This window comes from Geotrypetes seraphini, chromosome 8 (genome assembly GCF_902459505.1).
Source record: "Geotrypetes seraphini chromosome 8, aGeoSer1.1, whole genome shotgun sequence".
In the NCBI taxonomy this organism is placed as follows: domain Eukaryota; kingdom Metazoa; phylum Chordata; class Amphibia; order Gymnophiona; family Dermophiidae; genus Geotrypetes; species Geotrypetes seraphini.
In genome coordinates this window covers 16683745-16710361 of record NC_047091.1, presented here as the reverse complement: position 1 = coordinate 16710361, position 26617 = coordinate 16683745, and the positions used below count along the sequence as shown (strand labels likewise).

Here is a 26617-nt window from a genome sequence, read left to right as displayed (position 1 = left end):
TGCATGACTCATATTCCGTGAGAGCTGCCATACTCGGGTTACCCCTCTCCTAAAGTCACTTCGTTGGCTTCCCATCTGTTTCTGAATACAATTCAAACTCCTCTTACTTACCTACAAATGCACTCAGCTGCTTCTCACTCTCTTCACTTATCTCCCCCTATGTTCTGCTCCGCTCAGCTGGTAAGTCCCTCCTAGCTATGCCCTTCTCCTCCTCTGCCAATTCCAGACTCTGTCCCTTCTACCTTGATGCACCGTATGCTTGGAACAAGCTGTCCGAACCCCTACTCCGGGCTCCATCTCTGGCAGTGTTTAAGGCCCATTTAAAAGCCCACCTCTTTGAGAGTAATTCGACTCCTAACTCCTCTCCTCTCACCAACCCTATATGTCATGTCTGTCTGTAAGCTCTTCTGAGCAGGGATTGTCTATTAAATGTCAAAATGTGCATAAGGATAAATAGTAGTAGTAATAGTACTTCCCTTTCCCCCTCTTTCCGGAATGCCACCCTATCCCTACTCTCCCCCTCTCATCCAGCAGCTGTATCTTGCTCTGCAGCTCATTGGTCTGCTTGTGGAGTGGGGACAGGACCCTGCTTGTGCTGACGGTCACTAGCATGATGGCCCCTGCTTCTGCCACCTGTTCCCTGCCCCGCTCCAGCCATAGAAACATAGAAGATGACGGCAGAAAAGGGCTACAGCCTATCAAGTCTGCCCACTCTGCTTACCCACCCCCTGTCTATGCCCTAATGACCCAATTTCCTTATCTTGACCCTCGTAGGGATCCCACATGGGTATCCCATTTATTCTTAAAGTCTGGCACGCTGTCTGCCTCGATCACCTGCACTGGAAGCTTGTTCCAATGATCAACCACTCTCTCTGTGAAGAAATACTTTCTGGTGTCGCCATGAAATTTTCCGCCCCTGAGTTTGAGCGGGTGCCCTCTTGTGGCCGAGGGTCCCTTGAGAAAGAAAATATCATCTTCCACTTCGACACGTCCCGTGAGGTACTTAAATGTTTCGATCATGTCTCCCCTCTCCCTACCTTCCTCGAGAGTGTAGAGCTGCAATTTGTTCAGTCTCTCTTCGTACGAGAGACCCTTGAGCCCCGAGATCATCCTGGTGGCCGTCCGCTGAACCGATTCAATTCTGCGCACATCTTTACTGTAATGTGGCCTCCAGAATTGCACACAGTACTCCAGATGAGGTCTCACCATGGCCCTGTACAACGGCATTATGACTTCAGGCTTTCGGCTGACGAAACTTCTATTGATACAACCCAATATCTGCCTTGCCTTAGATGAAGCCTTCTCCACTTGATTGGCAGTTTTCATGTCTGCACTGATGATTACTCCTAAATCTCGTTCTGCTGAAGTCCTAGTTAAAGTTTCTCCGTTCAAGAAGTACGTCCTGCATGAATTTCCGCTTCCGAGGTGCATGACCTTACATTTCTTAACATTGAAGCCTGTCTGTGTCTTTGTATGTTTTCCCCCAAAGGATTACTGGGAAAGGGAGGGGAACAGATATTCCCATCAGTCACTTCAGGCTCTGTGCATGTGTGCACATGCGCATATTGCATTCTTCTCAGAGGAAGATGGGATATGCGTGTCATTCTTGTGACTCCTTGAATTATATGTTTAAATAATCATTTCTAGAAGCTTCCCTGGGCAGTGTGGAGAAGATGCATATCTTCCCAAGGGTCTCCTTCAGGGCTGGCGTTAGGGAGTGGCAACCAGGGAAATTGCTCTGGGCCCCCAGTCTGTCTGAATATGAAGAAGGAATAGCTTGAAGATGGGTTTTGGGGGGCCCCGTCATTTTCTGCCCTGGGCCTTTGCATGTCCAACACTGGCTCTGGTCTCCTTGGATTACGTGTGTAGGTGTTTGTAGGACTCTGATAGATTTTCTTCATTTTAATGATTCCTTTTTCTTCATTTCTGTCTGTTTTTTTTAAAATTGTTTTTAAGGATTCAGCTACTGGGGAAGAAGACAGTGGAGCAGCTGGAGAGTCAGAAAGTAGGTATCCTAATAAATTCAAAATATTTAATATTCATTTTCTTTCGTTTTTTCAAAGTCAGATTCTTTTTGATGAAATGCAGACTTTGGGCTCCTTATACGAAGCCGCGTTAGCGGTTTAACGCAGGTAATAGCGCGTGCTAATTTGCTAGCCGCTACTGCCTCCTCTTGAGCAGGCGGTAGTTTTTCGGCTAGCGCGGGCTAAAAAGGTGCGTGCAATAAAGCCCCTAACGCGGCTTCGTAAAAGGAGCCCTTTAAGTACAGAATAGGCTGCCAGATTTGTTTTTAGTGTGCGAGGATGAATGTGTTGTGGGCCAGTGTTGTTCCTCAAAGTATTTAAGTAAAAGCAAAAATAAGTTCTTCACTGTACTTTTACCCCCTCTTCTACAAAACCGCGCCTAGTGGTTTTTAGCATTGGGAGCAGTGTGGACCATTCAGCGTGGCTCCCTGCTAGTGCGGTTTCGTAGATGCGGGGGTTACTTTTACTTAAGTATCTAATATAATAAAATGCTAGGCCGCACATGCGCACTTTCTAAGTGTGCGCCGGTTTTCCGTGAGCTGTAGCGCAGCTTACGCTCTGTCCTGCTCCCTGTTGAAAGACGCAGCATCTCCCTTACACTAACTTTGCCGTCGCCGCCTCTCCGCTCTCTCTCTTCCTCCCCCCCCCCCCCCGAGGCGGATGTCGACCGCGGCGGCCCAAGTCGGACAGAGGACAAGATGAAGGGGGTGCGGAGCAGCGCTGGCGGCGGCAGTGTCCGGTAGGGAACACGTCCACGAGTCCCCCTTCCCGCATCAACTGCTGCTGCTCCTGTTTGAAGCGGCCTGCTGAGGTTTGCGGCCGGCTGTAGCGAACCTCGCAGGCCGCTCTCCACATGGAGCACGTTCCCTCTGACGCAATTGCGTCAGAGGGAACATGCTACCATATGGAGAGCGGCCTGCGAGGTTCACTACAGCCGTTCGTGAACCTAAGCAGGCCGCTTTGAACAGGAGTGGCAGCGGCGGCAGCAACCATGGGTGGATGGAGGGAGGGGAAGAACGGGAGGGGAAGTGAAAAAGAAGGGCTATGGAGCAGGCAGGAAAGAGGGCTGCTTTGGGGGAGGGGTGTGCTGGGGCCAGACAGCAATCTGGGGGAGGGAGGAACAGAAGGGGGGCCACGAAGCAGGCAGGCATTGCACAACAGGGGGAAAGGGGGCTGCTTTGGGGGGAGAGTTGTGCTGGGGGCAGACAGCAATCAGGGGAAGGGAGGAACAGAAGGGGGGCCACGAAGCAGGCAGGCATTGCACAACAGGGGGAGAGTGAAAGGGGGCTGCTTTGGCAAGCAGGGGGGGCCAGGGAGACAGACAGAAAGAAAGACGCACAGACAGGGGACCTGGGAGAGACACAGACACAAAGAATGACAGACAGACAGCGTCCAGGGAGAGAGACAAATAAAAAAAACAACACACCATACATACAGACATCTACTCTAGCACCCGTTAATGTAACGGGCTTAAAGACTAGTTTTAAATAAACATTTAAGTAAAAGTAAAACAGTAGTCGGCTAATAAGAACATAAGAACATAAGCATGGCCTCTGCCGAGTCAGACCATGGGTCCATCATGCCCAGCAGTCCGCTCACGCGGCGGCCCCCACCCCCAGGTCCCTGACCTGTAAGTGATCCTTTACTTAAGACATTTTATCCTATATAGTATCCCTCTAACTATACCCTTCAATCCCCTTTTCCTTCAGGAACTCGTCCAATCCCATTTTGAAACCCAAAATCGTACTCTGCCCTACCACCTCCTCTAGAAGCGCATTCCAGGTGTCCACCACCCTCTGAGTGAAGAAGAACTTCCTAGCATTTGTTCTGAATCTGTCTCCTTTCAATTTTTGAGTAAAAAGTAAAAATATCATAACTACAATGAATGCAACTATTAACATTTTTATCCCAACAATTTTATTGCTCTACAATTCAATCTACTTTGCCGTTAGTAAAACTAAATTTTCAAAATGACTTTCTCATGCAAGTGTGCTTGTGAGTCATTATTAATCAGCTAAAAAGTTGTTCAGTAACGTCACTGGCAAACACACTGTTCTCATAGGGTATGTTCCCTGAGCAGAAAAATTTAAGCTGAAATGATCCACTGTTTCTGTGAGCAGGTTTGCAGTAGCAAAATCCTGTTCCAGGTTTTGCTGTTTCATTTGATTTGCTGAGGAATCGTCATTTACATCTTGCTTCTGCTTTTACTAGATGGCGGTATCTTTACACCCGATTGTCCAGCACTATACTATAGTTTCAAGTTTCAAGTTTAATTAAAAATTTGATTTGATCGCAAAATCATAATCCAATGCGATTTACAAATAATGATAAAATTGGGGTAAAAAGAAAAACACATTCATCGAACCAGGGGGTTAATACAACTTTAGACCAACCAAACACAGAAGGTAAGAAGAAAAAAATAAAGGGTTAAATACAGTTTGTAAACAAATAAATAGATCAAGGCAATGTAACAATAGGATGGGGAAAAGGTTACCGGCTCAATTTTCTAACACGCATCCTGAATATATAAAATTTGCATAACTTAGTTTAAAGCGTCCTTAAAAAGCCAGCTTTTCAGGAGCCTTTTAAACTTATTAAGTAATTTTTCTTCCCTTATATTGATTAGGAGCGAATTCCAGATTTAAGGGGCCGTGATGGAAAAGATTGTGTCTCTCCTTGAATAAATGAGTCTTAGTGAAGGGACTTTCTCTTCCGATCTTAAGGATTTTGTAGGAAAATAAGGGATTAGAAGCCTTTCTAAGAATGTAGGAGCTTATTTGTTAAAGTTTTGTTTGTAAGTAATGCTATTTTATATATAATTCTATGATTTACAGGTAACCAATGTTTTTCCTTTAGAAGGGGGGTCACATGATCAAATTTTTTCCTTTTAGTAATTATTTTTATTGCCGTGTTTTGTAGGATTTGCAATCTACGTATTTCTTTTAAGGTTATTCCCTTGTACAAAGCATTGCAGTAGTCAATTTTTGATATGACTAACGAGTGTAACAAAAGTATTCAGAGATGATTCATCCAGAAATGCGGATAGTGATCTAATCCACAGTTCTTCAACCGCCGGTCCGCGGACCGGTAACGGTCCGCAGGAAATTTTTGCCGGTCCGCGCAGGACCGGCAAGATTGACTCATTTGAACTTCCTGCCGGTCCGCGCAGGACCGGCAAGATCAGCATCGGAAGCGTGCGCTGGGCCGGAGAGATCTTGGGGAGCCTCCGACAGTGGCTTTCTCCCCTCTCTGCAGCTCTCCTTTACTTCCCAGCGCAGCGATTCACGAAGGCAGCCTCGGGGCTTTTGCTGAGTCGCGGCTGCCTCTGATGATGCAACTTCCTCTTTCCTCAGAGGCGGCGCGACCCAACAAAGGACCCGAGGCTGCCTTCGTGAATCGCTGCGCTGGGAAGTAAGAAGAGCTGCTGGGAGGGGAGAAAACCACTATCAGTCTGGGAAGCTGCTGGGCAGGGGAAAAAAGGGACAGCTGCTACTGGAGAGGGAGAAGGAGAAAGAGAGATGCATCTGGGAGGGGAGGAGGGAAAGGAATCTGGGAAGCTGCTGGGCCAGGAAAAAAAAGGACAGCTGCTACTGGAGAGGGAGAAGAAGGAGAGATGCTTCTGGGAGGGGAGGAGGGAAAGGAATCTGGGAAGCTGCTGGGCTAGGAAAAAAAGGGACAGCTGCTACTGGAGAGGGAGAAGGAGACGGAGAGATGCTTCTGGGAGGGGAGGAGGGAAAGGAATCTGGGAAGCTGCTGGGCAAGATAAAAAAAGGGACAGCTGCTACTGGAGAGGGAGAAGAAGGAGAGATGCTTCTGGGAGGGGAGGAGGGAAAGGAATCTGGGAAGCTGCTGGGCTAGGAAAAAAAGGGACAGCTGCTACTGGAGAGGGAGAAGGAGACAGAGAGATGCTTCTGGGAGGGGAGGAGGGAAAGGAATCTGGGAAGCTGCTGGGCAAGATAAAAAAAGGGACAGCTGCTACTGGAGAGGGAGAAGAAGGAGAGATGCTTCTGGGAGGGGAGGAGGGAAAGGAATCTGGGAAGCTGCTGGGCAAGGAAAAAAAGGTACAGCTGCTACTGGAGAGGGAGAAGGAGAGATGCTTCTGGGAGGGGAGGAGGGAAAGGAATCTGGGAAGCTGCTGGGGAAGGAAAAAAAAAGGGACAGCTGCTACTGGAGAGGGAGACGGAGAGATGCTGCTGGGAGGGGAGGAAGGGAAGAGAGTTACTGCTGGACAGGAGGAGGAGGGAAAGGAGAATGAAAAAAGGAAGGAAACAGCTGGCAGAGAGATTAGAGGAGGGGAAGGGGAGACACAGGCATGAGAAAGTAGAGAGATTGATGATAGGAAGGGGTCAGCAGAAAAATAAGCAGAGGGACAAAGATGATAGATCTGGTGGAGAGATAAAAATGAAGAGAGCAGTGAAGCTGGAATGAATCATGTAAATAGGAGAGAGGGGCACAAGCTGGATGGAAAGGGGAGAGGGACATAGAAAGAAGACAGATACCATATGGAAGGGGGAGAGGACAGATAGTGGATGGAAGGGGCAGATGCTGGATTGAAGAGACAGAGAGGGCATACGCTGGAAGGAAGAGAGTGAAAAAAAGATTGAAAGCAGAAACCAGAGACGACAAAAGGTAGAAAAAAAATAATTTTATTTCTATTTTGTGATTAGAATATATCAGATTTGAAATATATATCCTGCTAGAGCTGGTTTTAGACATAACTGGGGACTGCAAAACCCAGGCAGTGCTTCTTTAGCTTTCAGCTGGCTTAGGGCGCTCTCTGACCAGGGGGCAGTTGCCCTAGTTGCACTCCCCTAAAACTATTCCTGTCATGTGTTACTTCAGTATTCTGTTAGCATGATATTTTTGTGTAGCATTCTGTAATAATTTGGCTTGTTCAGTTTTCTTGATAGTAGAGGGGATATATGTGAAGGGGAGGGGAGACAGGAGTTTTGTTGATCCTTGCTCTGAATTATTTGTATTTATAAAATGACAATTCTACAGAATATTGTTTCTTTTTATACTTTAATAAAATACATTCAATATAAAATCATAACTGAGGCTTGTGTGGATGGGATCAGATGATTTGTGGGGACCGAGCTCGCGGAGATGGGGCGGAAACGGGATTTTTAAATTTTAGTCCTAGTAGTTTGCCGGTCCACAAAATAATTATTTTTTTTCTGCCGGTCCACGGGTGTAAAAAGGTTGAAGAACACTGATCTAATCAACCTTAACCTATAGAAACAATTTCTAACGAGTGAACTTATTTGATCATGATAATTCAATTTCCGGTCCAAAAAGACCCCAAGTATCTTTACCTTGGTGACTTCTTTAAGCGTACTTTTATTGATGTTTATGCTGGCTCCTAATTTCTGTCCCTCTCTACATGGGAATAGCATAACCTCTGTTTTAGATGTGTTAAGGACCAGCTTATTATCATGCAACCATTTGGATATTTTCGACAATTTCATAAAGTTGGACATCATCAGCGTAGGCAAATGGTGTGAACCCAATTGATTGGCTAAGCGTTAACAGAGGAGCCAAAAATACATTGAACAATAAGGGAGATAAGACTGATCCTTGCGGGATCCCGAAACTAGTTGCAATTGTATTCGAGGATGAATTATTAAATGTAGCTCTGAAAAGATGCTGGAAATAGTTGTGCTCTGTTTTTTGGGGATCTCTTTTGTTGATTTCAGATTGAGTGGTCTTTTTGGAGACTTGTTAAAGTTTTTAAGTGAGTGTGACTTGCAGAGCAGGACCAGCAGAGGAGCTGAGCCTCATTCCCAAGGACACAGGAGGCCTGTTGTAAGTGAAGGCCTGAGTTTAAGGAATGAATCACCTGACTCTAAAATATGATTGCTCCTTTGCAGTCAGGCCAGCCATTCATAACAAGCCTAACCATATCTCACCCCTTCTTCACAAAGCCCATTGGCTTCCTGTCGAACAAAGAATAAATTACAAAATCCTTTTATTGACATTTAAAACTTGTTCAAGCAACCACCCTGAATTTATTAACAGTCTAATCATACCTTACTGTCCATCTAAAGCCCTCCACTCAGCGTCTCAAAATCTCTTAACGATTCCCTCTTTAGAACACATCAAGGATCCAAGATGGCCGCGGATGCAAGCCGCTGAAGCAGGTCGCCGAACAGACGCTACAGCTGAAGATTCTGAGCTCTTTTGAGCTGTTTTGTTTAGTTTTTCTTGCCTCAAAATGCCGAAAAGAAGGGGAAAGAGCTCCGGTGGGGCCTCCCTGCGCTCCGGAACACCTACCTCCGGCAAGATAGAAGCGCTGTTTCGGCGATTCCAGGGCACCATGATGACGTCGGAACTGCAGTTAGAGACGCCCCGTGGGAACAGAACGGAGGTGTCTCACCGAAGTCTTGAGACCACTTTGAGCCCCGACGTAAGACCTCCTCCTCTGCACCCCTGTGCAACCAGCTCCCCAGGGGTCGAGAGCTCACCGGAAGTCGGGATGAGCTCTCCCCTAGAGGCTGCGCGGAGCTGTGTTGAGGAAGCCGATTCAGGCTCACAGGTTTTGCAGGAGAGCCTGAATATGGTCGGGAGTGCTGTAACAACTGAAACTGGACCTACTCAAGCAGAGGGAAGTGGAGGAGAGCGGTCGAATGGTGAGCACAAACTTTTGATTACTCATTTACAAATTCCTACCATAGTTAAGCCCCAAGAAGTCACTTTAGATGCCTTGTGGGACCTGGTGGCAAATATGGCGAAAACAATTAATGTCCAACAAGTGCAAGTGGAGGGGAAATGAAAGACCAAGAAAAAGAAATTACCTTAATAAAGCAAGATATTGCTGACTCAAATACATCTTTAGACAGTATCAAAAATGAATTAAAATCTTCCAAACAGCTTCAAGAGACTTTAATTAAGGACAACGTAAACTTAAGAAGGAAGATTGAAACATTTGAAAATATTTCAAGAGGCAACAATATCAGACTGATTAATTTTCCACGAATTACAACAATTACTCCGCGAGAGATGTTAAAACGATACCTGACGGAAATATTAGAAGTTCCTGAGGGTTCATTACCTCCATTTACACAGGTGTACTATCTTCCCAAGAAAAATCAAATTCAGCAACAGGAAGATAACCATGGACCAATAGATGTATCGGCATTATTGGAACTATCAGATAAAGAAATGGCTACTCCTGCAACATTAGTGGCAACCTTAGCTTTAACATTGGATAAGAATTGGATTTTGAGACTTTTCTTTAAAAATAAAGCAAAAGAATTTATGGGACTCAAAATACAAATGTTCCCAGATTTAGCCAGGGACACACAACGGCGAAGAAAAGAGTTTCTTATGTTAAAACCGGGAATTATAGCTCTTGGAGCAACTTTTTTCCTGCGATATCCATGTAAATGCGTTATACAATATAATTCCCAAAAATATGTTTTCTTTGAGCCTTACCAGTTGACAACTTTCCTTTCTCTTTCTCGGCTAGAGAAGGAAAAGAATGGAGGAGTATAGAATATTTAAGATGTCCTTACCAGCTGACTTGCATTATTTTCTTTAATAATATTTCTTTGCTTTTTTCCGTTTATAATTACATTTTGGATCATTTGTGGACTTGAGCTGATTTAAGTTAATTGGTATTCCTGAATTTATAATATTGTTGTGGTTTTATTTTCTTGACTTAAAGCTTTCTGTACAAGTAAATCTTGAATTGTATTTTGAAAATTGAATAAATAAATAATTAAAAAAAAAAAAAAGAACACATCAATACTATTAGATCTAACAATTTTGCTGTAACTGCCCCTTCTCTTTGGTACTCCATCCCTAACCATCTTCGTTTAGAAGTATCCCTTTCTCATTAAAAAAAAAAAGTTAAAAACATTCTTATTTCAAGTTGCTTTTGATACCTAACTGCTCTTATTAGGGCTAAACCTTTTCTGATAATATTTATTCTGTTCCCCCTCCTAACGTATCTTTCCTTTTATGTTCACTTTCCTCTGATTATTGTAGTTCTTCTCATTTTTCCCTCTTGTTCCTGTTTGTCTAAAATTTGTGTATTATTGTCTTACTAACTCCCCATGAGGTCTATTTTTGTAAAGTTTTAGAGAATGACACGGTGACAAAATTCGAAACCATCTTCATGTCATACTTTAAGGAAAGAGGGAAGAATCAGAGTATGAATGGCCACAACCACTGACCCGCAAGCTTTGCTTTGAAGAATGCTGGTGTAGAAGGATTGAGGTTGAAACAGACACTACAGAATGATAGTCTCTGGTATCCAGAGCAGATATCGTGATGTCATAATGCCTCATTCCACCAGTGCCTAAGAGCCAATCACATCAGTGATGTCACAATGGCTTCATTATCCTTGGCTCCCATAAGAATCAGAGAATGAATGGCCACAACCACTGACCCGCAAGCTTTGCTTTGAATAATGCTGGTGTAGAAGGACAGAGGATGAAATAGACACTAGAAAATGACATGGGTTTATTTCCCGTGGTTATCCGCGGGGATGGGAACGGTGATGAATTTTGTCACCGTGTCATTCTCTAGTTTAACCTAAACTTCTGTAATTTTTGTAAAAAAAAATTTATTATTAAAAAAAAAAATTATTTGTATACCGCTTAGAAGTTTGATTGAGTGGTATAAAAATTTTAATAAAACTTGAAGGGCATCAGCAGTTAGATAGACAAGGGGAAAGTTACTTTTTATCCCAGGGATTGGTAGCATGGGATCTGGCTTCTGTTTGAGATTCTGCCAGGTACCTACAGTGGCATAGCGAGGGTGAGAGGCCCTCATCTCCGCCCACTCTTTCCCTGACCGCCCCCCCCCTCCGCTGCATGCACTCTTCCCTTCCTTTCCCCTGTACCTGTAGTTGTTCATCACTGTGACCGCGTAGGTTCTTTCTCTGACATCACTTCCTATGTGCGGTACCCGGAAGTGATATCAGTGAGAGCCGATGCCGTCGTGAGGAGCACATTGACGTTGTTGCTCATGGCAGTGAGTAACTAGAGGTATGGGGGGAGGAGTGGGAAGAGTCGGGTTGCGGAGAGGAGGAGGGGTGCCAGTGCCTCCCCTCTGCTCCCCCCTTACTACGCCACTGGGTATCCGTGATTTAGATTGGTCACTGCTAGAAGCAGGATATTTAATTTATTTATTTATTCAATTTTCTATACCGTTCTCCCAGGGGAGTTCAGAACGGTTTACATGAATTTATTCAGGTACTCAAACATTTTTCACTGTCTGTCCTGGTGGGCTCACTTTCTAATGTACCTGGGTCACAAGATGTTGAGGCTGCGGCTTTAACCACTGCGCCACTCTAGACATCAGTGTAGTAAAAATGAACCAAGTGCGTGGAGTACTGCGTCCAGCACTGGTCGCCGTACCTGAAGAAGGACACGGTACTACTCGAAAGGGTCCAGAGAAGAGCGACTAAGATGGTTAAGGGGCTGGAAGAGCTGCCGTACAGCGAAAGATTAGAGAAACTGGGCCTCTTCTCTCTCGAACAGAGGAGATTGAGAGGGGACATGATCGAAACATTCAAGGACAGGTTGTTCACCCTCTCCAAGGTAGGGAGAACAAGAGGGCACTCCATCCTCCATCCTCAGCATTCTAGATTATTGCAACATCATATACCTTAACGCCACGAAGAAAACAACCAGGAGACTAAAAATAATCCAGAATACCGCCGTGCGCCTCATCTTTGGCCTAAAGAAATGGGAACATGTCACCCCATTCTACCACCAACTCCACTGGCTGCCTTTCGAGTCTAGAGTCCTTTACAAATTCGCATGCTTCTGTTACAGGGCGGTAAATGGTTCCTCACCAAGTTACATCAACCCTCACTTCAACCTCTACCGCACCAACAAGAAATCCCGTCGTATTCAGCTGTTCGCCTTCCCCTCACCCAAACTTTGTCACTTCAAAAGATTCCTTGACAGAACTTTCGCCTTCCAAGCAGCCAAGCTGAACCCATGGCTAGCACAAATGATACTAGAGGCCCCCACTTACCTCGGGTTCAGAAAATCACTTAAAACTTACCTATTCCGCAAACAAGACCCGAATTGTTCCCCCCCCTGACAATATCTCCCCCCCTCCCCAATCTGGCCCCCTTATGAGGCCTTCCCCCTTTTTTCCCCTCTTTCCTCATCCGCTGTCTAGTTCAAATAAAGCTGATAAATAATTGAAACTCTGTTACTCTGTAATTCTAATAACAAATCTGTAATTCTGACAAATAATTGTAAATCTGCCTGTCTATGCAGACCCTAATGTAACTCAATGTAAACCGCCTTGAACTCGCATGGGTATGGCGGTATATAAAAATAAACTATTATTATTATTATTAAAGTTGAAAGGGGATAGATTCCGTACAAACGTAAGAAAGTTCTTCTTCACCCAGAGAGTGGTGGAAAACTGGAACGCTCTTCTGGGGTCTGTTGTAGGGGAAAACACCCTCCAGGGATTCAATGTAAGGAAGTTCTTCTTCACTCAGAGAGTGGTGGAAAACTGGAACGCTCTTCCGGAGTCTGTTGTAAGGGAAAACACCCTCCAGGGATTCAATGTAAGGAAGTTCTTCACCCAGAGAGTGGTGGAAAACTGGAACGTTCTTCCAGAGGCTGTTATAGGGGAAAACACCCTCCAAGGATTCAAGACAAAGTTAGACAAGTTTCTGTTAAACAAGAACGTGCACTGGTAAGGCTAGTCTCAGTTAGGATGTTGGTCTTAGACCAGAGGGCTGCCGCGTGAGCGGACTGCTGGGCATGATGGAGCACTGGTCTGACTCAGCAGTGGCAATTCTTATGTTCTTATGAAAATCAAGCTATTGTGGCATCACTGATGAGGCTGGCTCTTGGGCATTGGTGGAATGAGGTATTATGATGTCACAATACCAGCTCTGGTTATCAGAGGCTGAAACTCTTCACACTATTCATTTATTCAATTTTCTATACTGTTCTCCCAGAGGAGCTCAGAACGGTTTACATGAATTTATTGATGTACTCGAGCATTTTTCCCTATCTGTTCCAGCAGGCTCATAATCTATCTAATGTACCTGGGGCAATGGGGGCTTAATGGACCATCCTTTTGCCCTGGTATGGCTACTGATGTTCTAATAAAACTACTTGGTATAATCATAGACAAAGATTTAACTTTTCATGATCAGTGGTAGAAATCTGCTTTTACAAACTCCGGCTTATTCACTCGTTAACTTCTATTCTCCAAACCAAAGCTATCGCAACCCTTGTTCATTCATTAGTTATCTCTCATCTTGATTACTGCAATTCTCTTTATAACGGAATTCCCCCCAAAGAATTACGACGTTTACAGCTCATTCAAAACACGGCAATAAAACTCATACATAAGTTAGGGAAATAAGATCATGTTACTCCCCTTCCGAAAGAAGCCCACTGGCTACCTATCGCACACCGCATTACCTATAAAACACTTATGCTAGTCTTTAAAATCAAACTCTCGCGTCTTCCATCCTTTCTGGACAAACTCCTCATCCCCTTCTGCCCCTCTCGGACTCTTAGATCAGCAGATCAGAACTTACTATCTCTTCCTTTTATCAAAGAATTTTATTACACCAGGAAATCCAATTTCTCTGTAGTCGCCCCAACTTTATGGAATGCTTTGCCATTCCAACTTCGCCACAAAAATCTTCTTGATAAATTCAAGACTAAACTAAAAACGTTCTTATTTCAAGATGCATTCCACAGCTCCTAAACTTCTCATCACTAAGCCTGCCAACCACTTTTAAGAAGTGACCCTATCCCTAATATTTTATCCCTCTTCCTCTCTTTTCTCTTTTTCTTCTAACAATGTAACTTTACCCCCCCTTTCTTCTTCAAGCCCCACTCTCATGTTTGTTATTGTACAGTGTCTTTAATGTTCACCTTTCCCCCCTTTAAATAAGTATTATTTTAATTCTTTATTTTATCATAGCATTGTAAACCGGCTAGATACCTGTTGATGGTCGGTATGTTAAAAATAATAAAACTTGAAACTTAATTGTCACCGAATATAATGGGTTTCTCCCTTCTTGTGTCTTTCAGTGGAGTACATGCGGAATTTGCTGGCTCGCACCCTTGGGTTGGGCAGTGAGAAGCCAGAGAAGGTCCTGGAGGAGCTGACTCTGGAGGGAGTGGCCAAGTTCGTGCAGAGTGACAAATGTAAGGAAGGATTCAAGAACTGTAGTTTACAATGATTTGGAACCGTTTGGGTTGAATTCTTCAGGAAATTAGTATATAAAAATTGTAGAAATATAATAATTAATTTAGCACCTCACAGTCAAGGTGTCACAATTTGTTCCTTTTTAAAGAGCTAGATGTAGGTTTTGAGTTCTACAGGTTTCTTCTTTTGGGTATGCATGGACTTCTGATCAGAAAGCAGTTAGGGTTTACAGGTTTGTAGCATAGTATAAAACAGGGATTCTCAACCCAGTTCTTAGGGAACATCCAGCCAGTTGGGTTTTCAGCATATCCACAGTAAATATACATGAGAGAGATTTGCAAGCACTGCTTCCTTGGTGTGCAGCTTTATCTCATGCATATGCATTGTGGATATCCTGAAAACCTGAATGGCTGGGGGTGTCCCTAGGACTGGGTTGAAAAGCACTAGCATAAAGAAAGCATATTGGTATGATATTGGAGGTCTTCTGTGGATGAGCAAAGCAAATGTTTTTATTATTTTTTCGCAAAGTATAGGGTGGAATTGTCTAAACCAGAATGATGTCCACACAACAGAATGTCCTTTAACTCATCTGATGGTCCAAATAACTTTATTCATCCAGTAACTCAATGACTTGACATGCACATGTTTCGACCAAACAGGCCTGCTTCAGGAGTCTTAAGAGTCTTTGAAATGATGTCAAATGGTGTATATGAATAAATGTATAGTCTCTCATTTATGCTATGCAATGGGAGCTTCTGCGACAGTTGCTCAGGGCCAAGAAACGTACCGGTACTGTAGGCAAGCGATGCCAGATGAAGAATAAACGGTTAAAGACTTTCATAGAAGGATTACGTTAATTCCTTCGTGCCACACTAATAACATTCTCCTGTTTTTGGTTTAATCAGGTAAGAATGTTGTCTGCATGGTGGGGGCTGGAATCTCGACATGTGAGTAGTCCAAAAACTTACATGCATCAGCGAGTCTGTAAATGTCAATGTTTGTAATCTCATTCTCAAGATTTCACAATCAGTCCATAACACTGTATAACTAATTGGTCAGCATGCTGTGTCTTCCTTCAGTAGTGTTTACCTTTTCTTTTAAGAGGTAAATGGAGAGAAATATTTTGCTGGCTATCTGCCTAGGATTGCAGAAACCTATGTTGTATATCGGTGTATCAGAAACTATGTGTGCGGCGGTGAGATTCTGGGTGTGCCGCGAAACGCCAGCGAGGAGGAGAGGCACCGGCGCTGGCTGACTGCCTGCAGGATGTGCATCTTGCAGCAAGAGGCACATCCTGTAGGCAGTCAACTGAAGCCAATGCCTCTCTTCTACCCTGTACCTCTCCTGCTGCAGCACCCCCCCCCACTGGCGGCTCAGGGCCCCATCTGGAGGGCCTCCGTGCATGTGCAAACGTCTAAGTGATGACGTCAGGCAAGCGCTGTGCGTGACATCATCACATCGACATCCACATGTTTCCGGGTGCCTTCCAGTCGCGGCCCGGAGTTTACTGTGCCGCCGAGTAAAAAAGTTTGCGGGACACTGTTGTATATATTTAAAACATAAGAGGGACCATTTTGAGTCAGCCCAGTGGCCATCAAGCCCAACGTTTGGGACAATCGAGAGCACTGGCAGATCCCAATAGGAAAAGCCATTGTCTGTTGGTCACTCCTGTAAATTGGAAATAGAGTACACCCACATCTATCCATCTGGTTAATACGAGGGTGGTTTTAAAAATTTGGTAAAAATGCAAGTTAAACATTTAGAAAAAAAACCATTTATATTTCTCTACATAGTCTCCATTCAGGGCTATATATTTAGTCCAGCGAGTTTCCAGTTTTTCCATCATGATGGAAAAATATGGTTTTGTCAAATTTTAACAAAATATTTGTCTAACTTGCTTTTTTACGGAACTTTTCAAACCACCTTCAAAATTATTTATCAACCTGTCTATCAGCCACTTGTCTAAAGCTTGTGCAAACCCTTCTGTGCCACCAATCATGACCCCTATCCCTAGTAACAAGTTCCGCAGCTTTAGTTTAACTAATATCTGCTACTAATTAGATTTAGGGAATATCTTGGGAGTCACTTCCTAGGACGTCTGTAAAAATCCGTTCTGCATTAATCAGCTGCAGGAATCCCAGACTTCCGCTCCCCAGGCACAGGGCTCTACGCCAACCTGCAGAAGTACGACTTGCCTTATCCAGAAGCAATATTTGAAATCAACTACTTTAAGGTACTGCTAACATTAAATTCAATTGAGGAGGGTAGCTAGATATTCCTAGGTCTGAGGCATGGTTGTAGGGAGTGGGGTAGCCTTAAAAGCAACACACAGAAAGGGATAAAAATACCCACAAAGAAGTGTAAACGCCTGCAGAACTGGGACCAATAATTCTTTATTGAGTAAAAGTTCCAACACTGCTATTGTTTTGGCTCTTGGCCTGCCTCAGGGGTCTTTTTTAGTTATCTGTCATACGATTTTGTTGAATGCTGGCCTTGAAAGCGGTCTAATTCGAGATTGGGACAAATAATCTGAAAAGGGAAATCATATGACAGATAACTGAAGTTCAAAGACCCCTGAGGCAGGCTAAGAGCCAAAACACTGGCAGTGTCGGGTCTTTTATTAAATAAAGAATTATTGGTCCCAGTTCTGCAGCTGTTTATACCGGAAGAAATTGCATGTTAGCTAACTTCTCTGTCACTAGTAGAATAATTTTGCTATTGCCAGAAGTGTGGGGAAAAAGTCTATATGGCAATTGCACTTTCCATGTATTAAAAAGAAAGTAATGGTTGTAGAAGGAGTTGGCAGTGGGGGAAGCCTTTTCTTAAGCTTTGGGCAAACCAGCCCCCTGTTAAAGCAATTAATGTATTCTTTTTTTTCTTCCAGAGTAATCCAGAGCCATTTTTTACCCTAGCAAGAGAGCTTTACCCAGGACAATTTAAGGTAAGGGTTTAAAGGGCTATACAGTTTAGAAGGGGAATCGGCAATAGTCTCAAGTTTTTTATTAAAATTTGAAACACCGCTTATCAAATATCTAAGCGGTGTACATGGTTACAGAACTAAAGTTTAAAAAAAAAAAAAGGAAATTAAGGGTAATCACAATAACCAAGACAGACTAACACAGATGTAGGGAAAAAGGGGAGAGAAATAGCGTAGTCAATAGGAAAGAGAGGCACAATAGGGTAGTAACATCCTGCAAGATAGTAGAGGCATAAAGCGATATTAACAGTCAAATGAATCCTTGAATAAAAGGGTTTTAAAATTTGATTAAAATTTGGTAAGAGAGGAGTCGTCCCAAAGGCACATGAAGATACTGTTCCGTAATGATGGGGCAGTGACAGAGAAGATTGATTTTCTGGTCGTATCTGTCAGCCTAGCATTGCTAGCAGTCAGCATTTTCGGTTGCCCTAACCAATGTCAGCAAAGGCCTATGGGAGATCATATCATTCATGTCTGACCTTAGGGAATGTCATTGCAAACAGCCTTAGCAAGCCTAAAATTAAATCAGTGCTTAAAAGGTAACAAAGGAACTTGCAGCTAAGAGGTGCAAAGAGGGGTTAAGAAGAAGTGTTAATGTCTGGTGCTTAAGATGGACAGGTTAGGATGTACAATGGGTCCAGGTGCACAGATAACTAAGATTAATCAGAAACTATTGTCAGAGGCATACTGGAAAGTACATTTCACTCCAGTCTAGCACACCTAACTCACCTTCCTGATCAGTGAAACTAACCATTGTTTCAGACAGTTTACTAAGGATGGGGAGACTTAACTTCAATAGATTCTATTTGTTATAAAAAAAAAAACCCTCTCAACATCAACACCCCTTTCCTGTCTCTCTTCTCCTTGAATTCTTTCTTTGTCCTCTCTCATTCAAAAGAACACAGAATCAGTCTCTGTATTTGTAAAACTTATCTCTCATTAATTGTAATGCTTAACTGTAATCTTTATGAATCTTGCTTTTCTGTAATACTAGTATTTTAGCCCGTTACATTAATGGGTGCTAGAATATATGTGTGTGTGTCTTTATTTCTGTCTCTCTCTCCATCCCGCTGTCTGTCTCTCTCCCTGGCCCCCTTTTTCTGTCTGTCTTTCTGTGTCTCTCTTCTTTTCTTTCTATCTATCTGTCTCTCTCCCTGCCTCCTATGCAGCAGCATTTCTCTCCCACCACTTCCCTGTGCAGCAGCCACAGCAGCATTTCCTCCCCCTTCATTTCCCTCCCCCACACCACTTTCCTGTGCAGCAGCAGCATTTCCCCTACCCCCCCTTTCCCTCTGTCCTCCCATCTGTCTCTGTCTCTCTCTCCTCACTTCCTGCCTCTGCGGAGCTCTCGCAGCTCCTCCTCGTCCTCCTCTAGCCAGGCTTCAGCCATCTGCCGCCGCAGCCTGCCGCTGCTGACAGCTGCTGCGGCCTGCAGCCACTGACAGCCGCGGCGGCCGACATCCGCCTCGGACAGCCGCCGCGGCCGACATCCGCTTTGAGGGATTCTCTCCGATGCTGCCTGCATCGCCGCCAGCCACCTCAAGGCACCGCAGCACGCATGTGGCGACATCCGCCGTGCATGCCTCAAGCCGCTGCGCACGCCTCAAGCTGCCTGAAGTCACCCTGGTACTGGCCCGCTCCCGGCATCGCTGGCACCGCCGCCATCCATGCTGGGCAGGAAGGTGGGCTCCATGAGAGGCCCGCGGGGCCGAAGCCGGTCAGCGTGGCTGGGGCTCTGTTTCTAGCGCGCATGCGCACTCCTGCCTGCCACGGACATACGGAACACGCAGGCAGGAGTGCGCATGCGCCGCTTAGGGTTTTATTATAAGAGATTATATATTCTTTATGCAAGCACTCTTAGTGGTCTTTGTCAGTGATTTTACTTCATAATGAGTCTTCTGTGAGGGTATTGAACTCGGGACCTGGCGTTTGTAAGGGCGCTTCAACCTAACCTCTCCTAACCTTACATCTTGGGGGGGGGGTCTATCCTTACAGTATATTATATGTCAAGGTGATGGAATTTCGAATAGATTTTGATTACTTGACCATAGTAATGGTAAATGTGTGTATGGAGTAAGATATCTATTGATGAACTCCCTGGGATTGTGTCGTGATGGTTTTAAGAGTTAGGAGTAGATATGTCAGTCGATGTGATATGGGCAACCAATGTGCTTTGATTAGAAGGGGGGTAACGTGATCAAATTTTTTTGCTTTAGCGAGTTAGAGGCTGTTCTGGGGACTTTGAGCGAGTTAGAGGCTGTTCTGGGGAAACTAGGAGAGGATTCAGTGAGGAAAAGAGTTTGGGGTAAGGCTGTTTAGGGGAATAGTGGAAGGTGACCTATAGAATGCTGTTTGAGAGAAGCCCCAGCCAGCAGAACTTGGAGAGGGAAAGGCATTAACCACAGACATACTGAATAGATGTGAAGTGAAAAGAGTGGAATGGAGTAGGCCGCTAGGAGCCATGGTCCGAGTGATATTTTCCCATCACTGCACGAGCAGTTAGAGAGCTTGGGGGGAGGGATTGGTGACCGGTTGTTTGGCCCCTCCAGCCCAAAAAGGTATTCGTCCGCCTCTCAGTTGAATTGATAAGTGAGTAAAAAGCACCCAGGAAGGGGGAACATGAGAAAAAGAAGAGGGGGTTAGCACAGAATTTATGAAATTTTCCTAACAGCTGCTCAAGTCCTCAAAGAAATAGAAGGAAATAACAGTAACATTTCTTAATTTCAGCCAACGGTGTGCCACTACTTCCTGCGATTGCTGAAAGAGAAAGGGCTATTACAGCGCTGCTATACACAGGTGAGAGAGCAAGTAGAAGAGGTTTAATTTACCGTATTTGCCGGCGTATAAGACGACTTTTCAGTACCTTAAAATCCTCCCCAAAGTCAGGGGTCGTCTTATACGCCGGGTACTGTTTACATGCCCTTACTTTACATTAGAGAGCTGCACGGGGACGCCCCTAGGGTCGCGGGGATCCCGTGGGGATGCCCCCTAGGGTCGCGGGGATCCCATGGGGACGCCTCCGAGGGTCGCGGGGCTGGATGTACTCAGTCTTCTGGATGTACGCGGCTCTTCTTCTACCTACCTTCTCTGCTTGCAGCACAGAGCCGAACGGAAGTCTTCCCGACGTCAGCGCTGACGTCGGGAAGACTTCCGTTCGGCTCTGTGCTGCAGGCAGGGCAGATAAGGAGAAGGAGAGTAGCCTCGCGGTTCGAGTGGCTACCAAGGGAGAGGAGCGGCCCGCCCCGCCCCGGTTGCAGCACAGCCGGCCAGGTTCCCTTACTTTTGTGGCACTTCCCCGACCGACCGATAACAGCCCGGGTCCGACAATCCTCCCTGCCCTGTAGACGCGAATCTAAATTACCTTCTTACAGCAGCTGTAAGAAGGTAATTTAGATTCGCGGTTAAGGGCAGGGAGGTTTGTCAGACCGGGGCTGTTGTCGGTCGGTCGGGGAAGTGCCACAAAAGTAAGGGGACCTGGCCGGCTGTGCTGCACCCGGGGCAGTAGAGAAGGTGTGCGGAAGAAGGGGTAGTCTTATACGGCGAGTATATAACAAAACTCTATATTTTAACTAAAAGTTGGGGGGTCATCTTATACGCCCAGTCGTCATATACGCCGGCAAATACGGTAATTTAATGTGGGATTCAAAGCGGTTTACAAAACAATTACATTGGCTTAAGTAATGGCCAAAAATCTAATCGGGGACTTTGAATTTCCCTCTCTGTCCCAACTGGCTCACAATCTAACTATAGTACCTATGAAAGAAATAATTACTTACATTTACCTGTATAAAGAGAAGGACGAAGGAAAAGAGAATACAATAAATTATATACTATAATAATAATAACTTTATTCTTTTATACCGCCATAACCAAAAGTTCTAGGCGGTTTACACTAAAAAGAGCTGGACAATCAGCGAAATACAATAATACAGTAAAAAAAATACAAATATTTGTAAAATAGAATTTCAGTAATAAAACTCACTAAGTAAAACTCACTAGGGGCTCCTTTTACGAAGCCGCGTTAGCGGTTTAACACGCGTAATAGCGCACGCTAATTTGCCGGCCGCGCTAGCCGCTACCGCCTCCTCTTGAGCAGGCGGTAGTTTTTCAGCGCTAAAATGGTGCGTGCGATAAAGCCGCTAACACGGCTTCGTAAAAGGAGCCCTAGGTGTGTAAAAGGCACAACAGAAGGGAAAACTTCAATATCAAAGAATCCCAAAGAAAAATCCTAAAAATAAAGCTGGCAAAAAAAAAGAAAATAGCAAAATGAAACAAGCTCAACAAAAAGAAAGCAAATGAAAAAGAAAAAAAAAAATCCCAGTCATTCTCTCTACCGTCAGTCTCGGTCATAGTAACATAGTAGATGACGGCAGATAAAGACCCGAATGGTCCATCCAGTCTGCCCAACCTGATTCAATTTAAATTTTTTTATTTTATTTTTTTTTATTTTTCTTCTTAGCTATTTCTGGGCAAGAATCCAAAGCTTTACCCGGTACTGTGCTTGGGTTCCAACTGCCGAAATCTCTGTTAAGACTTACTCCAGCCCATCTACACCCTCCCAGACATTGAAGCCCTCCTCTGCCCATCCTCCACCAAATGGCCATACACAGACACAGACCGTGCAAGTCTGCCCAGTAACTGGCCTAGTTCAATCTTTAATATTATTTTCTGATTCTAAATCTTCTATGTTCATCCAACGCTTCTTTGAACTCAGTCACAGTTTTACTCTCCACCACCTCTCTCGGGAGCGCATTCCAGGCATCCACTACCCTCTCCGTAAAGTCAGCTTCTAATTCCAAGTCCCCAATTGAGCCAGGCCGGTACCACAAAAGCGACTCTTCCGCTGGAACCAAATGCTACAGCTCCTCCAGCCTGCTCTGAGATGGCAGAGCAAAGAGAGGTGGACCAGCCTCCCATGGGACTCCAGAAGAAGTCGTGGGCTGGGGAGCTGGCTGCAAGCGGAGGCTCTAGGCCGAAAGCTGGGTGTAAGAGGCATCCTCCATGCCATTAGGGCCATAAATGCTGCTTCATTTTAGACAGTTTGCTAGATGACCCCTTTTTGGATTGTAGATCACACATCTGAGTCCCTCCCGTGCTACTGTGTTGAACTAGCTGATAGAATTCCCAGGAAAAGCAGCAGTTAGGAGTGAGGAAAGAAAACACAGTTATTTCAGAACCTGGCATGCTTTCTCATCTTGTCACAAGTGATTCTGCACCAGTGGGCGGGTCTTAAAGGAGGCCCTCCGTGCTGCTGTGTTGAACCGGCTGATAGAATCCCCAGGAAGATATTTATGGTGCTTTCTACAGCCACTGCTCAGTTATGTGTGCTGAGAGAGACTGGCCTTGGAACCCCTCCTACCACCGTTGCTAAAATCCTTAAGGAAGTGAGGGACACTGGGAAAGAGTTTGGGACTTGTATACCACCATTTTGTAGTCTTCGGCGGAGTTACAACCACACTCAAAGCGGTTTACATACAGATACTTCAAACGTTTTCCCTGTTTGTCCTGGTGGGCTTACAGTCTAATGTACCTAGGGCAGTGGAGGATTAAGTGACTTGCCCAGGGTCACAAGTAGCAGTGCAGGATTTGAACCCACAACCTCAGGGTGCTGAGACTGTAGCTCTAACCACTGTGCTACACTCGCCTCCAATGAGCCAAGTATAGAAGAGTGAAGCCATTGTGACATCACTGATGAGGTTAGCTCTTATTGGTGGAATGTGGCATTATGACATCAGGGAAAGGGACTTGTATACCACCTTTATGTAGTTTTACAACCACACTTAAAGCGGTTTACATACAGGTACTTCAAGCGTTTTCCCTTTCTGTCCTGATGGGCTTACAGTCTAATGTACCTAGGGTAGTGGAGGATTAAGTGACTTGCCCAGGGTCACAAGGAGCAACACGGGGCTTCAACCCACAACCTCAGGGTGTTGAGGCTGTAGCTGTAACCATTATGCCACACCCTCTTCCACTGCCCCTGGAGCCTTCTCCTTCCACCCCTGCCAAGTTCCAAAAGGAGGTGAGAGAGACTGACCTTGAGGACCTTCCGTCAGCCTCTGCCCAGTTACATAAGGGAGTGAGAGAGACAACTCTGCAAGCCCTCCTAAGGCTCTGCCCACCACACAAAAGAGAGATAGAGATTAATACCAGGGTGCTTGCTACAGTCCTTGCCCAGCTACTCAAGGCCCTGTAGCCTCTGTTACAGCCTTTTCCCTTTCCTTGTATTTTCTAGTTCAGGTTTCAAGTTTATTTAAAATTTGTTAATCCGCTTATCAAATTTCTTTTTTTTTTTTAATATATCTTTATTCATTTTTAAAATATGAAAACAAGTGTACAATAAATCAAGTCATAATATACATTCTTCACTTGAAACTCTACAGTCATCTTATACTATAAATTACCTCCCATCCCTCCCTTTCCAAATATATTTGTAATTACCTATCACATTTTCATAAAACCCACCCACCCACCCTCCCACCATATACATACTAAATGGGGATAAATACAATTATTTATTATAGTAATCTATTAATGGTCCCCACACATCTTTAAATTTTTTAAAATAACCTTTTCTAACCGCCAATGTTTTTTCCATTTCATACACATGACACACCGAACTCCACCAGAAACAGTAGTTCAACCCTCTATAGTCTTTCCAATTGTGTGTTATTTGTTGGATGGCAACTCCTGTTAAAATCATTAACAGCTTATTATTATTCGAGGAGATTTGACTTTTGGCCTTCATAGACATCCCAAACAAAACTGTGTCATATGACAGGGCCACATGATTCTCTAACATACAATTTATTTGACCCCAGATCAATTTCCAAAAATTATTATCAAATTTCTAAGTGGAGTACATAGGCTATAAATTCGCCTATGGCTGTACATAGTAAAATAATACTGACAGGTGTACTTTAACATATATTGGGAAAGGAGAGGAGAACTACATTGGTAAGTAGTTTCATTTTTTTTTTCTCTGGTAGAACATTGATACTTTGGAACGAGTTGCCGGGTTGCAGCAAGATGACCTGGTGGAAGCACACGGAACCTTCTTTACCTCGCACTGTGTTAGCACCTTCTGTAGGAAAGAATACACACTATCCTGGATGAAAGGTACCCATCGTTTTCCATCTCTGGGGTCAGACATCATCCTATCCTTGTCTCTGAGGAGCGTACAGTGGCCCAGAAGAAAGAAAGGGAGAGGCTTAGCTCTGTCTCTGGGGAATGTATGGTAACCTGAGTGAGAGAGAGATCTCTGAGGAGGGCATGATGTCTAAGGAGAAAGAGGAATCCCCCCTTCCCCTCATTGTCTCCATCTATGGGGGGGGGGGAATCTCATGTTCATGTTACTTAGAGTGAGAGAGAGAGATTCCATCCTTTGAGACGTGCACAGTGTCTCAGGTGAGAGATCCCACATTTTGGTCTTTGGAGAGTGTATGCACAATGCCTCAGGTGAGTGAAAAAGAGAAGGAGGGGATACACTAGGGGATACACCATGTCTTAGGTGAGAGAGAGAGACCCCTGTATCTTTGCCTGGGGAGGGCACAGTTGCTCATGTAACACCATTAGATCTTTCTTATCATTGGTTGTCAATACCATACAGAATTCAATTCAAAACGTTGATACTGGCACACAAGTAATTGCATTTGCAACAGCCAAGTTATGTAAATTATCTTACTATTCCATACTCTCCACTGAGAATGCTGAGATCATTACAGGATAATCGGTTGGTTATACCATCAGTTAGAAGGACAAAGTGGGAATTCACCTGATCTAAAGCTTTTTTTCTCTTTAGCGCCAAGATCACCATACACATCTGTTCTTTTGCTACGTCTCCTATCTTCCTTTCCTTCCTCTCCTCCCCACTATGCCCAAGCAACCCTTTTCCTTCTTCAAGTCGCCTAGAGCCTTGTGCGACATACAAATATTAGATTAGATTTATGGAATCAGTTACCAAGTCAGATTCATTTGAAATTGAATTTAAAGGCTTTTAAAAAAAATTCAGAAAACGTATTTGTTTAATTTAGCATGTGGACAAAGATTTTCCTCAGAATGATCATATTTACTGATCTTTTCCGGGCGATATTCAGGGATTGGCCTGGGGACAGAGCAAAATAAAACTGTATTTATAATGTCTTTCTGAATGTAGATAGATCTGTTCTTAGACTAATGGCGTTCTTTTATATATAATTATGTATTTTTTTAATGTAAATCGCTGTGAACAGTTGTATGCTATGGCAGTATATCAAAATTTTAATAAATATAAACATGACTCTAGAGCAGGGGTGTCTAAGTACCTCCTCGAGGGCCGCAATCCAGTTGGGTTTTCAGGATTTCCCCAATGAATATGCATGAGATTTATTTGCATGCACTGCTTTTATGGTATGCTAATAGATCTCATGCATATTCATTGGGGAAATCCTGAAAACCTGACTGGATTTCAGCCCTCGAGGAGGGACTTTGACACCCCTGCTCTAGTGAATGCGCAATGTCCCATGTGAATGCACAGCTAAGTGAGAGAGTGAGAAACTCCTGTCTTTATCTATGGGGAATGCATGTTGTCTTGGATGAGAGAGAGAAAAAGAGACCCTCATATCTATGCAGAATGTACAATGTCTCAGAAGAGAGAGCGAGAGACCCCCATCAGTCTCCTTGGGGAGTGCACATTGGCTTGGGTGAGAAAGAGAGAGACCCCCCTCGTATCTCTCTCTAGAGAGTGCACAATGCCTCAGGTGTGAGAGAGAGACCCCCCACTCCCCATCTCATGCCCTTCCTAATATTTACAGCCTTGCCGCTGCTTTTCTTATGATAGAATCTGTTGACCCATCCTAACCAAGCTGTCTTTGTTGTGTTATAATCAGAAAAGATTTTCTCTGATCTGATTCCCAAGTGTGAAAAATGCAGCAGTGTGGTGAAGCCCGGTAAGTGGATTGGTTTCATAATGTTTTTAGCCATGTGGCTGCCTCAGATAAAGCTCTCTGAGTCCTACTAGTATTCAGGGCCATGAATCCGAACACTGGTTGAGAGCACATGAGGTGCCTCACTCTGGAACTATGGGAGACTGTAAAGCATAACCTTGCTACATTTTTTGTGGGTTTTTTTTTTTGCAAAATCTTTTTTATAGAAATTTTTTCCAAAATACAAACCAAACAGAAGCAGCATCACATTTCCCACCCAAACCCTCCCCTCTTCCCTCTAATGCAAAACATACAGAAAGACTATACACCAAAAAGATCATTGTGCTCTGAGAATCTAGTTTTACTGACGACGACTGCGAATCCAAGGCTTGTAGAGACTAGTAAAATGACTTTTTGTTGTGCAGGAGTTAAGATATGTAAGTCCCTGGTGGGTCAGATACAAAACTGCCGTGAAAAGGGCTTGTTTAGAAAAGACTTAAGACGCAGATACTTGTAGATGCCTTTTTCTAGCCAATAATTTTCCTCTCTGCAGAGTTGATGATTTA

The 26617-nt window shown here is 44.3% G+C and overlaps 1 protein-coding gene across 7 annotated transcripts in view; it reads left to right on the top strand.

Annotated features, from left to right (window-relative positions):
• The window catches only part of SIRT2 (sirtuin 2), a 47054-nt gene that overhangs the window by 8381 nt on the left and 12056 nt on the right, over nt 1-26617 (top strand). For 5 of the 7 annotated variants that reach the window (XM_033955586.1, XM_033955585.1, XM_033955587.1 and 2 more), the window contains exons 3-10: nt 1957-2005; nt 14057-14173; nt 15080-15121; nt 16301-16407; nt 17059-17115; nt 19879-19947; nt 24138-24267; nt 26016-26075. In XM_033955586.1, coding sequence (XP_033811477.1) covers nt 1957-2005; nt 14057-14173; nt 15080-15121; nt 16301-16407; nt 17059-17115; nt 19879-19947; nt 24138-24267; nt 26016-26075 — 631 coding nt within the window. Of the gene's footprint in view, nt 1-1956; nt 2006-8116; nt 8654-14056; nt 14174-15079; nt 15122-16300; nt 16408-17058; nt 17116-19878; nt 19948-24137; nt 24268-26015; nt 26076-26617 lie in introns of all 7 variants that reach the window. The other 2 variants (XM_033955582.1, XM_033955583.1) reach the window with 1 other exon arrangement.